This window comes from Nanorana parkeri, unplaced genomic scaffold, assembly GCF_000935625.1.
Source record: "Nanorana parkeri isolate BGI_ZX_2015 unplaced genomic scaffold, ASM93562v1 scaffold12, whole genome shotgun sequence".
Lineage (NCBI taxonomy): Eukaryota > Metazoa > Chordata > Amphibia > Anura > Dicroglossidae > Nanorana > Nanorana parkeri.
In genome coordinates, this window is record NW_017306280.1 from 1,011,724 (window position 1) to 1,026,154 (window position 14,431).

Genomic DNA, 14,431 nt, shown 5'->3' on the forward strand with positions numbered 1-14,431 from the left:
GGGGGGGGGCGGCGTTGCTGCTTTGCCTAGGGCAGCACAAAAGGTAAATACACCCCTGTATATATGTATATACCTGCTGGAGCGAGGTATAAGGCAAGTATTACAGCTGCTTTTTTGGCTGCTGCATGCAGCTGGGCTTTAACACAATGCATGTTAATACATGGGATATCGCAGCTTAAATATCTTATTGGGCTCTTCAGGTAAAGATTTAAGGGTTGTTATACATCGCCATTATTTTAGGCACTATTCCCAAATAAACTGTCAATTGTGCATCTGATTTACGTGTGATAAAAACAGCGCTATGGGACAGTACTCAAATCATTTTATTTTTTTTACATTTATTATGGTCTTGTGTAGTGAGAAAAAAATGGAGTGTTTAGTGGCAAGACGTGCTTTGTAGACTGCACAAGAAACAAAACACTTGTGAAAGCTCCTAAGAAACATTAAGGCCAGTTTCTTTGGAAATGCTCCATGTTAGAAGGTTCTTTGGGGCTGACAAAGCTTCACACCTTCTCTAATTGTATTATGAACCAGTATTTAGACTCAATGATGTGCAAATGGACCAGGCCTAAAGACTTTTTGGATAATTGTATTAAAGTGACATTAAAGTATATTTTTTCCCCCTCCCCCCAATGTTAGTGTAAGCACTTACCTTAAATGACGTCTCTTAATCCGATCTTCTTCTTTCTTGTCCTTTTCAGCCTTCTCTCCAGCACTGCTGCGGGTCTCCGATCCAGCGCTGACTCCTCTGTCCTTGCTGACACTTCCTGTCCCACGGAGTCTGCATGCAGGTACATGCTGTCCATAGACTTACCTTGTGTCTCTCCGTCTCCCGGCCGAAAATCTGAACTGCGCATGCGCCTGCCCTAACATCCTTTGCGGCCACCTAAGATTTTCGGACGGGAGCGCACGGCGAAGACACAGGTAAATTTTAACCTCTTTTAAAGCGTTTTAAAAAAAACGTTTTTGCATATATCTACTGCTTGCTAGTGGTAGATATATGCAAAAAAAAACGAGGGTTTAATAACCCTTTAAGACATGTATTTCTCTGCTTGCTCACATAATGTTGCCAGATCATACCTAAAAGGTATAATCTCATAAAAAAAATTAAATGCCAGTGTAAAAAAAGCCACTGTGAGAAGAATGGGAAGAAAAAGAAAAATAAGGTATGCAAAGAGTAAAAATCCTGGAATTATCTAGAAGTATCTGTTTGTAGATCGTCATTTCTAAAGGAGTCTTTGTTGTTATTTCGAAAATATGGATGAAATTCCTCTTAAAGCTGGCAATACACAGCAAGATTTATCAGGCCCGTAGACTGAACAAGATGAACCACTTAGTTACTCCATCCATGCTCTATATCTACAATGCTGGTGCCCACGGCTATCAGAATATCTGAACAGTGACTGCGGTCAAGTCAATTGAAAGATCAACTTTCGTTGAGCCGGATGGTGCCAGCAGCACCACCCCTGGATCGAATTGTGGCCAATTCAGCATGAAACTGAAATTCAATCTGTGTATGGCCAGCTGTAGACTACAGCTGCTATTTACACTTGCTTAAAGCTCCCCTTGATGGTTGCAAATTGCAAATATTAATTATTTTGGAATATTTCATATTTTGATGAAAAAGAAATACAGTTTTAAAATTATTTATATACATCAAATCAAAGCCCAACCGCATAGGGGACCCAAAAAGACAAGATCTGAGTTGTGATGTGCATTGTGATGAGCTTTATTGTGAAAGAGATGCTGCATGTTCAATTCTGCAGCCCTGCAGCGTCTCAGAAGACAGCTCACATCTAATGTCTTACCACCAAGGTAATCTTAGAATTCTACTCATCACTTTGAGATAAATGCATAGCTGTTCTGAAGCGAACACTTTCAGGGATATTTAGCGAGGCAGTGTACAAAGAGCAATGATGACATGGAAAGTGTGCAGATTTTAAAGTCAGATAATTGGCTGCCGTTGGTTAGAGTTTTTTATTCTTTATCATGCTTTACCTGCCAGAGAGAAAATAACTGTACATCACCAACAAAGCAATGGAAGCTTTCCTGTAAATCTTTATTAGGATAAAAATCCATACAGAACCCACCTCGGTTCCTCACCTTTGTTTTTGCACACACAAAAAAAGCTTAAAATGTATCTTAAAGTGACACTAAACTCAGGAGTTAAACCTTAAAAATACATTCAAGTACCCTAACTATTAGCAAAAATGTATCTTATTTGTGTATCACTCGGCTGTAGATCCTCAAATTATCTCTGAATTGGTGCTGACACTGTACTTCCTTCTGGAGGGTGGCTACTTTTGTCCCCCATGGTCCCTGTGTGTGCTGTAAAGTAGTCACCCCTCCAAACTCACTCCCAAATAAGATACATTTTTGTTAATAGTTGGGGTACCTGAATGCATTGTTAAGGTTTAACTCCTGAGTTTAGTGTCACTTTAATCCTGCAAGTAAAACACTTCCTTTCTAGAGTGGCAGCACTCACTGTAGTGCATCTACAGTGAGCAGCTTTGTCACCCTAGGACAGGAAATGTGTTAGGACTCAAGAACACGGCTCCTCTCCTCATCTGCATGACATGGGAGGAATGTGTTCTATAGTCCATCGAGAGAACCCAGATAGGGTTGATAATGGCTGAGATTTCAGTGTAGCATTGTCAACTTCTTTCAGGCAGCTCACTAGATTTCTGGCATGATTTTTTTTGTGCTTATGGCACAGATAAATTTACTAGACCAAAAGGGAGCAAAGAAGAAACATTCATTGGTAGGGTTCACACCCACTTTAGTCTCTATGATTATACTTAAGATAAAAGTGCCAGGGAGGGGTCCAGGCAGGTTGTGTAGGAAGCTTGCAGCAGGGACCAGGGAGACCACTTGTACTAATGTCCTGCAGCTGAGCCTTATAATGTACTATGTTCTTGCATAAAATAATTGTAGATGCAAAACTGCATGTAATGCTGTTTTGAGCTGGTAAACCAGTTCTCTACATTGCTTGACAGGTCACCACGGCACCCCCAAATGTACCCCTGTGCTCTTGTATTGTGAGGAGATGACATCAAAGTTGCCGTTATAAAACTTGCTGTGGTCAATAAAGAAATACCTGAAGCAGATATTTTAATTAAAGTATGTCTAAAGCCAAAATTTCTTCCATTTTTTCTGCATTCACTCCAGATGTGTTGAGGATCTAGTGGAGGCTTTTTTTAGCGCGGCCTCAAAACTAGACAATGCACATCACTGCGATTGTCTAGTTCACACCACTGCGATGTATGCAGTATAACTGCAGTGCAGCTTGCTGTGCCCATAGAACTTAATGAAATGTTACTTGTGACATTTCAATAAAATTCCAATTAAAAATGTAAACAGTCCGATACGTTGTGATTGGCGCATTAGCGCTGTGTCTAGCAACACAGTTACTGGAGTGAATCAGCCCTTTGCCAAAGTAGGAAAATGTTAAAGCCATGTATTGCAATGGGGACACTTACATTTACTTCCTGTCTCAAGGCATAACAGGAAGTAATATAAAAGAAGAAATTCCCCTCTTAGCTGACAAGATAAAAAGAAGATTTTGTCTCTATGTTCTGGTGAGAGCACAACATTATAGATTTTCCCTTCTTCTATTCCCAGTTACAGCAGTCACCAGGACAAATAAAGAGAGTAAATCTCCCCCAGATGTCCATAGACAGCAATAGAAATCTGTAGCGTTGCTGCTTAACAGGCATCTGGAGCAATCATATTAATATTGACCATTAGGATCCCTCCATTTGTATTAGTCCAGTATGTGCTTTGCTCCTGAAACAATCTGGATTTACGAGTTCTGTTTTTGGCCACTTCCGCATGGGCGGTCTGTTCAAATCGGCCTTTCAGTTTTTCAGGCAGACCTGTTCGAAAGGCCAATGTATCTTTATGGGTAGCCAGATGTAAATGGACGTACATTCATTTACATCCAATTACCCAGACTTCATCTAGGTCCAAAAAAAAACCGGAATAGGATATTCCCTTTTGGTGGACCTGCTCAAAATGGATCAGATGTAATCGGTTGTAAATGGATACATGTCCACATCCAACTCCCCATAGACCTAACATGGGTCCGCACACGGATGTCACAAGAATGCACAGTGCACTGATCCCCTGCTGACCGGAACAGGCAGTGCCCATGTGGAAAGGGTTTTAGGCTCTTTCCTCCTTGCTCAACAAGCAATAGTAATTTCATAGATGTTTGAGTCCTTCCCTACTGTATAAAACAAACACAAGAAACAACTTGGATTTTAGATAAACATAAAAAATAAATACACTAAATATATTCTCATAAAAGGACTATTTCAACACCTATTTACCATTTAATAATTACATTAGACAAAGGTAGTTACAGGTAGTTATAGGTTTCAGAGTCCCTTTAAACATCTAAAGAGGAAAATGATTGACATTGTTTCCCCCCATTTTATAACTCACCGGTCAAGACTGAGATCAGGGGCAAAGATAAGCTTTCCAGGTTGATCGATTGACCTCCACATGAGTCCCATCATTAGAACTTCCAACCAGCAGCTTTCCAGTAAGCGAACTTGATCATACAGACTCAGTTCCACAAAACCTGGAAATTGTAATGTTTTTAAAACCTCAAATTAGTTGTCAATGAAGAATCATTGGTTGAGAAATTGCGCACGCACCACACATACACACACTTGCACTCGAACACAGAACCCAACCTTTACTTGCACCTTTCCTCGTACCTGGTATTTTCTTTGCCCATGCTATCATGTGAACAAGTTCCTTGTCAGCGAGCTTAGTCAGTGACATCATCATGGACGCTTCAGTGAAAGGTTTGCAGGGACGATTCATTAATAAAACATTGGGGGGTTCTGCTTCGATTAATGATAACACGAACTGCTCTGGGCCCATGGCACAGGGAAGAACATCTTTTACTCGGCCTATATTTTCAATAGTTTTTTTGCTTTTCCCAAGACAATGCATCTGATCCTCTGAATGGCGGCGATGGCGTATAATGCGGTACCCACAACGTTCACGCCTTGTTCCTACAAACAACATAATTATTAATCACATGTCACATGGGTAAAAGAACACTCTAAAGACCATGCCAGATAGCATATAGAATTTTGATCAATGTATTATATGTCATAAAGTGTTTAAAGTTTCACAAGTGAAGTTTTCACAATATTCATTTTTATATCCAGTATTGTTCTGATGAGCATACTGCCAAACACATGAATCTGGTAGCCAATACAAATGTACTAATATTAAAGGGTCAGTCTACCCAAAAGTGATATTTCAGTTAAAGCTGAACTCCAGATAAACATTTTTTGTATACTTACACTGGTCCAGCTATGCCCAATGTAAGTACGCATATTTTATACCTGGCAGGTCTAGGGGAATCCTGTAAAACTCGGCGGCCTTATGGAGAATGCCTAGTAGTTTTATAAATGAATACAAGGTGTTCTCTGATTGGACAAGGGGTGGATCATGATGTCGCCATCCCTTGTCCAATCAGAGAATGTCTTGTATTTATTGACAAAAATACTAGGTGTTCTCTGAATGGCGGTTGTGCCGAGCGAGGGATGCTATGTGTTATCTGAGCAGATGGGCAATCATCCAGCTCAGTGCAGTACCAGGACCCAGAAGATAGCTGTAAAGCACTGTAGTATCTCTGGCTTCTACAGTGTTTTACAGGATCCCCGTGGCCCTATTAGATATAAAGTATGCATATATATGCAGACTGGACCAATGTAAATATACATCAAAATTTTACCTGGAGTTCAGCTTTAAGGGCAGAACATGAAGGGCTAAATCAGGCCTGGGGGGGAGCTTTGGATTTGTAATGACCAATAACAACAGTCAGTATCATTGCAGAACTGTAAACGTTCACCATTGCCATGGTGTTTCTTGCATAGCATTGGCAATACCCTGAATTTTTTCATATGGAGTTGTCTTAGACATTTCCCTTTGGACACAGTGGGTTTGCACACTACAAGGGAACAGGAGTAGATTATCCATTATTTACAAAGTTGATACATTTATTGCCTTGCCGTAAAACATGATTTATCACGATAGCAGAAAATAGGAATAGGCTGGCACTGTGGAAATCATAATGGTATTACACATAGCAGTTTTAGAATCCCACCAACACAGTGGATGCACCTATCTCACACTGGCTGTCAAGATTAAAGAAAAAGTGCTGCTGGTGGGATATTAAGACCGAAAAGCAACAACAAAGAAGAAAGAGACTATTAAACGTGAATGAAAACAATCTCACCACATTTCATCATTCCAACTTCAAAGCACTTGCGTAGTCGACATGCTTGACAACTTTTTCGCCTGTTTTTGTCTATGGTGCACTGGTTTGTAGCAGGGCAGATATAGTCATTGTGTCCTTTCATGAGATAACATTTTAAAATTAAAAGAGAGAAACACTATATAGCATGAAGTAAAATGATGATGAGAACATGCAAAATAACCTCATTATAATGTCAGAAAAACTATTACCCTTTCTGTGGAAGAAAATTATTTCTTTATGGTGCCTAAGTACTTTGTCACAAAACCGAGAGGCACTCACTAACACATGCAGTACTTTTAGTAGTACCATGCATTATTTGCTAATTTGTACTGTAAAAATAAGGTTGTTTTTTTGCTTTCCCTACCACTGGGAGAGGGGAGTGGATTTCCAATCACTTACTCTCCTAGAGACACAACAGGATTATTCACTAAAGGGTGAAGAGTTTGGAGAAGGCAGGAGAAGTGAACAATCTAGGACAACATAGCTGAACTGGAATGTGAACTGAATTGGAGAATTTTTCCAAATCAACTATTTTGGCCTAGATTATTCCCTTCTTTTGCCTTCTCCAAACTCTTTACCCTTTTGTGAATAGACCTGACAAGACTCAAAGTGAGGGTAAATCCCTCCAGTTGTCAACTGAACAAGTGTCCCCTAACCCTTCTACAATCTGTCCAAAACTAAGAAAATATGTTTTGGTGCCTATTCATCATTGGATAAAGGTGATCCGTACGGCAATCTGTTCCTCTGCTGACAGGACTTCATCCCATATCTGCAGTCATCTTGAGCATGAGAGAACCTTCTCACTGGACAGCCAATAGAAAGTGTCTACATCACCTAGACCGTGACTCGGACACTAGAAGACTCTCCAGCTTTAAAGTGAGGAAACCTTGGAACCCAGGATTTCAGCTGGCCATGGATTTGGGAAACTAAAATGGATTTTGAGTAGATTTTTTTTTTTTTAGCCAACAATTAGAGAGCCTGGATTAAAGGGTGGTGGGATGGTGACATTTCCAGAGATCAGCTTTAAAATACCATTATTTCTAAGGAGGGGTTACCTGAATATTTGTTATGCTTGTTCAGAACAACTAGAAAATGAGTGATTTAAGATGGGGATGAAAGAACGATTCCTGAGATAAAATACTAAGTTTACAATCTACTAGGGGCTTAATATCTCAACTAATAGAAATAAGAACAGGAGACATTTACTTAAGCAATCTCCAAAGCAAGGACCGAGGTTAGGCTTCTTTGTTCTGACACTTTATTATATCAGGGTTTCTGCATGTGAGAGACCACAATGAACTTACAGCGCGTGTGTTTAGGAACACCTCTCCCGCCATTGCCAACAGGTAAGCCAAAGGAAGCCCCAGATCACCAGCATACTAACAAAAGATTGAGTTAGACTGGTGCATTGGAGCTATGACTGGATGAGAAACTGAAGCTCTGAGTAGATAGGAAATGTCTCAAAGCACCTCAATCTAAATTTTACATTTTTGGCTGGAGTGTACCTTTAACAGATGCATCCAAGATGCTGATAGAACCCCAGGAGTTGCCATCCATTCACAAGTGCTCCTGAACACACACCAGCCATTTTTGCAATCTCCAGAATTGCTAGGTTGCTAGTCTGACTACACTAATTTGATATTTTGCCTGCTTTTCACAACTTGCAGAGCACAGAAGGCTTTAGCTGCAAACAACAGTCATTATTAGGCCTCATTAATAATCTGAATACATTAATCACTTCGGAACACTCAGCACCAGGGAATGGAATGTCCTAAATCAACCTCAGCGAGAAAAACCGAGAGCTGAACATACCTTGGATGCTTCTTTTGAAGAAAGCTTTACAGCCCTCACAAGACCAGACCCCATAGTGGTAGCCGGAGGCGTAGTCGCTGCACACTGCACAGAAGTGGGTGTCTCTTTTGGTGCCCGGGTTACCTCCAATATGATTAGTACATTCACCTCCTATGGATTTTCTCTTCATGACTTCCCTGCAGTCAAAACAGAAGTGGTAGAAAGCCAATTTATCTATACAATCTACTTGCTTTTCGGATGTTAACAGATTGTCTCTAAATCTAAAGTGTCCATTATGCTCTATAATTTATACCTTTGAATTCCAAATTAGAGAGCTGGTTCCTCGACTGCCTGTGGCATAGCAGCTTCCAAAGTAACCTACATGACAACAGGATTGCCGAAAGGTCTAAAGTGCACAAGACACGGGCACATCTTGCCAATCTAGGTGTGGTGTATTATGGTACATACTAAGGACATCAACACTGAGCCAAGGAGTAAACAGCACAGTAACAACCTTGTCTGGGTATTACATTATACATGGTAAGCCATGTTGGCAATTCAGATTGTGCATATAATAAAAAGGAATAACAAGAGGCAGTGCTGGGACAAGGTTCTCTGGCACCCATGGAGCAGATGCCAAAGTGCGCCCTTTTTTATGCTGAGGTGGATGGAGCTTACACGTATGCATGCAGAGAGGCTATGCCACCAAACGGGGTGGAAACAAGAGTCACTGTCTGTTGGCCTTAGGTTTAACATCTATAGAAATCCAGATTTGGAGGGAGGAAGGTGTTGCACTATGGTTATACCAGTGTGACTAAAGCTAGCCATACACCTTACAAGAAATAACCCAAATCTCCCCTACTATATTTTGATAGCTGGCATCCGTGGCCATCAGAATACCTGAACAGTGACTGCAGATGATTTAGCAGGAAATTACCAAAATTCGATCTGTGTATGGCCAGCTTTAGTCATATTCAGCATGTTAAAGCAGAGCCAGTATCGCATTAACATTATGGTTGTTCTTTCATCAGGAAACTAAAGTCGTTTATAATTCGTGAGAAGTGCACATTTTATTCTGAGATCTGCCCCTTTTATAAAGGCATTACAATGATTCTGGTACAAAACACCAGCTTGTCACCTCATTGAGGAAGAGAGGACTTTTAAAATGTCCATCCTTTTGGCTTGAGGAAAAGAGGTTTTTATTGTCAGAAAATGGATGATCTTTGATTGGACTCCGTTACATTGGTGGTCAGTGTAGTTGCCTCTGTTATGTTAGCAGCCAGTGTAAATTCCCACGTTACATTTATGGCCAGTGTAAATATCCCCCTTACATTTGTGGCCAGTGTAAATGCCCCCGTTACATTTATGGAGAGTGTAAATGCCCCTGTTACATTTATGGAGAGTGTAAATGCCCGTTACATTTATGGACAGTGTAAATGCCCCTGTTACATTCATGGACAGTGTAAATGCCCCTGTTACATTTATGGAGAGTGTAAATGCCCCCGTTACATTTATGGAGAGTGTAAATGCCCCCGTTACATTTATGGAGAGTGTAAATGCCCCCGTTACATTTATGGAGAGTGTAAATGCCCCCGTTACATTTATGGAGAGTGTAAATGCCCCCGTTACATTTATGGAGAGTGTAAATGCCCCCGTTACATTTATGGAGAGTGTAAATGCCCCCGTTACATTTATGGAGAGTGTAAATGCCCCCGTTACATTTATGGAGAGTGTAAATGCCCCCGTTACATTTATGGAGAGTGTAAATGCCCCCGTTACATTTATGGAGAGTGTAAATGCCCCCGTTACATTTATGGAGAGTGTAAATGCCCCCGTTACATTTATGGAGAGTGTAAATGCCCCCGTTACATTTATGGAGAGTGTAAATGCCCCCGTTACATTTATGGAGAGTGTAAATGCCCCCGTTACATTTATGGAGAGTGTAAATGCCCCCGTTACATTTATGGAGAGTGTAAATGCCCCCGTTACATTTATGGAGAGTGTAAATGCCCCCGTTACATTTATGGAGAGTGTAAATGCCCCCGTTACATTTATGGAGAGTGTAAATGCCCCCGTTACATTTATGGAGAGTGTAAATGCCCCCGTTACATTTATGGAGAGTGTAAATGCCCCCGTTACATTTATGGAGAGTGTAAATGCCCCCGTTACATTTATGGAGAGTGTAAATGCCCCCGTTACATTTATGGAGAGTGTAAATGCCCCCGTTACATTTATGGAGAGTGTAAATGCCCCCGTTACATTTATGGAGAGTGTAAATGCCCCCGTTACATTTATGGAGAGTGTAAATGCCCCCGTTACATTTATGGAGAGTGTAAATGCCCCCGTTACATTTATGGAGAGTGTAAATGCCCCCGTTACATTTATGGAGAGTGTAAATGCCCCCGTTACATTTATGGAGAGTGTAAATGCCCCCGTTACATTTATGGAGAGTGTAAATGCCCCCGTTACATTTATGGAGAGTGTAAATGCCCCCGTTACATTTATGGAGAGTGTAAATGCCCCCGTTACATTTATGGAGAGTGTAAATGCCCCCGTTACATTTATGGAGAGTGTAAATGCCCCCGTTACATTTATGGAGAGTGTAAATGCCCCCGTTACATTTATGGAGAGTGTAAATGCCCCCGTTACATTTATGGAGAGTGTAAATGCCCCCGTTACATTTATGGAGAGTGTAAATGCCCCCGTTACATTTATGGAGAGTGTAAATGCCCCCGTTACATTTATGGAGAGTGTAAATGCCCCCGTTACATTTATGGAGAGTGTAAATGCCCCCGTTACATTTATGGAGAGTGTAAATGCCCCCGTTACATTTATGGAGAGTGTAAATGCCCCCGTTACATTTATGGAGAGTGTAAATGCCCCCGTTACATTTATGGAGAGTGTAAATGCCCCCGTTACATTTATGGAGAGTGTAAATGCCCCCGTTACATTTATGGAGAGTGTAAATGCCCCCGTTACATTTATGGAGAGTGTAAATGCCCCCGTTACATTTATGGAGAGTGTAAATGCCCCCGTTACATTTATGGAGAGTGTAAATGCCCCCGTTACATTTATGGAGAGTGTAAATGCCCCCGTTACATTTATGGAGAGTGTAAATGCCCCCGTTACATTTATGGAGAGTGTAAATGCCCCCGTTACATTTATGGAGAGTGTAAATGCCCCCGTTACATTTATGGAGAGTGTAAATGCCCCCGTTACATTTATGGAGAGTGTAAATGCCCCCGTTACATTTATGGAGAGTGTAAATGCCCCCGTTACATTTATGGAGAGTGTAAATGCCCCCGTTACATTTATGGAGAGTGTAAATGCCCCCGTTACATTTATGGAGAGTGTAAATGCCCCCGTTACATTTATGGAGAGTGTAAATGCCCCCGTTACATTTATGGAGAGTGTAAATGCCCCCGTTACATTTATGGAGAGTGTAAATGCCCCCGTTACATTTATGGAGAGTGTAAATGCCCCCGTTACATTTATGGAGAGTGTAAATGCCCCCGTTACATTTATGGAGAGTGTAAATGCCCCCGTTACATTTATGGAGAGTGTAAATGCCCCCGTTACATTTATGGAGAGTGTAAATGCCCCCGTTACATTTATGGAGAGTGTAAATGCCCCCGTTACATTTATGGAGAGTGTAAATGCCCCCGTTACATTTATGGAGAGTGTAAATGCCCCCGTTACATTTATGGAGAGTGTAAATGCCCCCGTTACATTTATGGAGAGTGTAAATGCCCCCGTTACATTTATGGAGAGTGTAAATGCCCCCGTTACATTTATGGAGAGTGTAAATGCCCCCGTTACATTTATGGAGAGTGTAAATGCCCCCGTTACATTTATGGAGAGTGTAAATGCCCCCGTTACATTTATGGAGAGTGTAAATGCCCCCGTTACATTTATGGAGAGTGTAAATGCCCCCGTTACATTTATGGAGAGTGTAAATGCCCCCGTTACATTTATGGAGAGTGTAAATGCCCCCGTTACATTTATGGAGAGTGTAAATGCCCCCGTTACATTTATGGAGAGTGTAAATGCCCCCGTTACATTTATGGAGAGTGTAAATGCCCCCGTTACATTTATGGAGAGTGTAAATGCCCCCGTTACATTTATGGAGAGTGTAAATGCCCCCGTTACATTTATGGAGAGTGTAAATGCCCCCGTTACATTTATGGAGAGTGTAAATGCCCCCGTTACATTTATGGAGAGTGTAAATGCCCCCGTTACATTTATGGAGAGTGTAAATGCCCCCGTTACATTTATGGAGAGTGTAAATGCCCCCGTTACATTTATGGAGAGTGTAAATGCCCCCGTTACATTTATGGAGAGTGTAAATGCCCGTTACATTTATGGACAGTGTAAATGCTCCTGTTACATTTATGAAAAGTATAAATGGCCTCACTACACTGGCAGCCTGTGTTAATGCCCCCGTTACATTTATCGAACTTTAAATTCCCCCATTACATTGGTGGCTAATGTAAATACCCCCATTACATTGGTGGTCTGTGTAAATCCTCGTAAATACACCCATTACATTGATGGCCTGTATAAATGCCCTGTTACATTGATGGTCAGTACTGAATTTACTGGATGAATTTACGTGGGCTCCACATGGGGAAGGGGGCTGTTGATGGCTGTATATGTACCGGCTGCGCATTAGGGGGAGTTGTTTGGATTAAAAATGAGAAAGCTGGTGTTGGCTATAAGGGGGGGCTGCATATGAGGGGAACTGGTGGTGGATAATTAGTGGAGGGTCTGTACATAAGGGAGATTGGATGAGTTGCTTTGTCATAAATTTTGATGTTGTTAGTTAACATAAATCACTTTTCACAGCATAACACAGTTTTCCTGGGTGATATAATGTGCTGTGGTGTGATATAATTTGCTATTGATGGTTGATCTGCTATTGTGATGCTATTGCAGTGTGATGTAGAATGTTTGTGACATGACATATTCGGCTCAATTTATTTTATCACATTTCTTTTTTCAAATTGAAATGGTAATTTTCTCATAAATGGTTATTTATAGTACAAAGAGGGCTCAATTCTCTAAGCAAATAATATCTGTGTTATTCACCATTATGAGTAATTTTTAGTCATTTGACTGTTAGTTTCAGCTCTCACTGTCCCTCATTAATGAGAAAAGCTACCACTATACCTTAGTGTGAGGGGCCCAAACATAACTTTTACAAAGGAGCCCCTTGTTGACTTTGTCCGCCACTGACTGGGTGCTTTCTATTGCTGCACCCCATAGGAATTGCATGTGCTTCTGTGGTTTTTGCTTTCTATGCCTTTGTATGTGATGTTCTGGTGTCTTGTGATCTTACCTGTTAATTGGCAGAACATGTTCTTCTGGTTTGGTTTCCAACCACGGGCTCCTGGGTGGCTCTGCATACAACAGTGAGGACTGGCAATGTAAAGTCACTGGTGACATATGATCTGGAGCTGTCCACATTAGACTTGGGCTCATAGTCTGTCTCATAATGGAACTCTCAGAATCACTAGAATTTCCTGGTACATTGTAGTTTATAACAGAAGGGCTGCAGAAAGCAATAGAGGAATAATCATGTCTGTTTTCCATATATGAAGACAGGTACACTGGGCTCTGGTCTACCGCCATGAGGTTCTGGTTGATGCTATACTCAGGAGATGCTATGGTGGCTGGAGAACTTTTGATATCGCCCTTCCCATGTCCACTATGCTGCATGGGCTGCAACTGACAGAATTCCTTGTGCATGTAGGCCGACATGTTGATTGACGGTTAAACTCCACTTCTCAAAAAGTCATTGTTTCCAAATTACTAGGATAGAAGACAGATTGTGTTATTAGGAGAACAAAATTCCTATAATACTCACTTATAATGGCCACCGTAGGTGAGCAGACCGCAGAAACACATTATAGCTATCTAGGAACTGTAATCCCAGAGAAAAATAAGACATTGGTTGCTACTTTTTGGCGTTTTTTGACCAAAACCCCCATTGGCCACCATTGTAAAGGCTTGTGCACACAACTGGTGAGCATGACAATGAATGATGAAATAACATAGCATCAGATAAACTATACACAAGCACCTGTATCTTACAATTTAACTCCCTGCAAACTGATTTGAAGCTGTTTTACCTGCCCTCAGATCTGTCTTCCTCTCCAGTCCTGAGATTTACGCAGCCCTGGCACACAGCACTACCCTGTCTGGCCGGGCAGGAGACTGAATACAGCATTGTGAAGAAAACATATAGATAGAAAAAAACAGCTTCCTGTGTAACATAGATAAGCATGCACTTAGAGAGTAACATTGCACTACACTGCCATCTACAGCTCAAAATATATTTAACATCAGAATGTCAGT

General features: G+C 41.1%; 1 protein-coding gene across 2 annotated transcripts in view; it reads right to left on the minus strand.

Moving 5' to 3' along the window:
- Window positions 1–13,885, minus strand: part of ESR2 (estrogen receptor 2) — a 28,846-nt gene extending 14,961 nt beyond the window's left edge. Inside the window, exons 1-5 of one of the 2 annotated variants that reach the window (XM_018556207.1) lie at window positions 13,413–13,885; window positions 8,096–8,271; window positions 6,263–6,379; window positions 4,725–5,027; window positions 4,447–4,585 (exon numbers count right to left, since the gene is read on the minus strand). In XM_018556207.1, the coding sequence (XP_018411709.1) occupies window positions 4,447–4,585; window positions 4,725–5,027; window positions 6,263–6,379; window positions 8,096–8,271; window positions 13,413–13,834 (1,157 nt within the window). In that variant the 5' untranslated portion in view covers window positions 13,835–13,885. The remainder of the gene's footprint in view (window positions 1–4,446; window positions 4,586–4,724; window positions 5,028–6,262; window positions 6,380–8,095; window positions 8,272–13,412) is intronic. The other variant, XM_018556215.1, reaches the window with a different exon arrangement.
- Window positions 13,886–14,431: the final 546 nt, after the last annotated feature.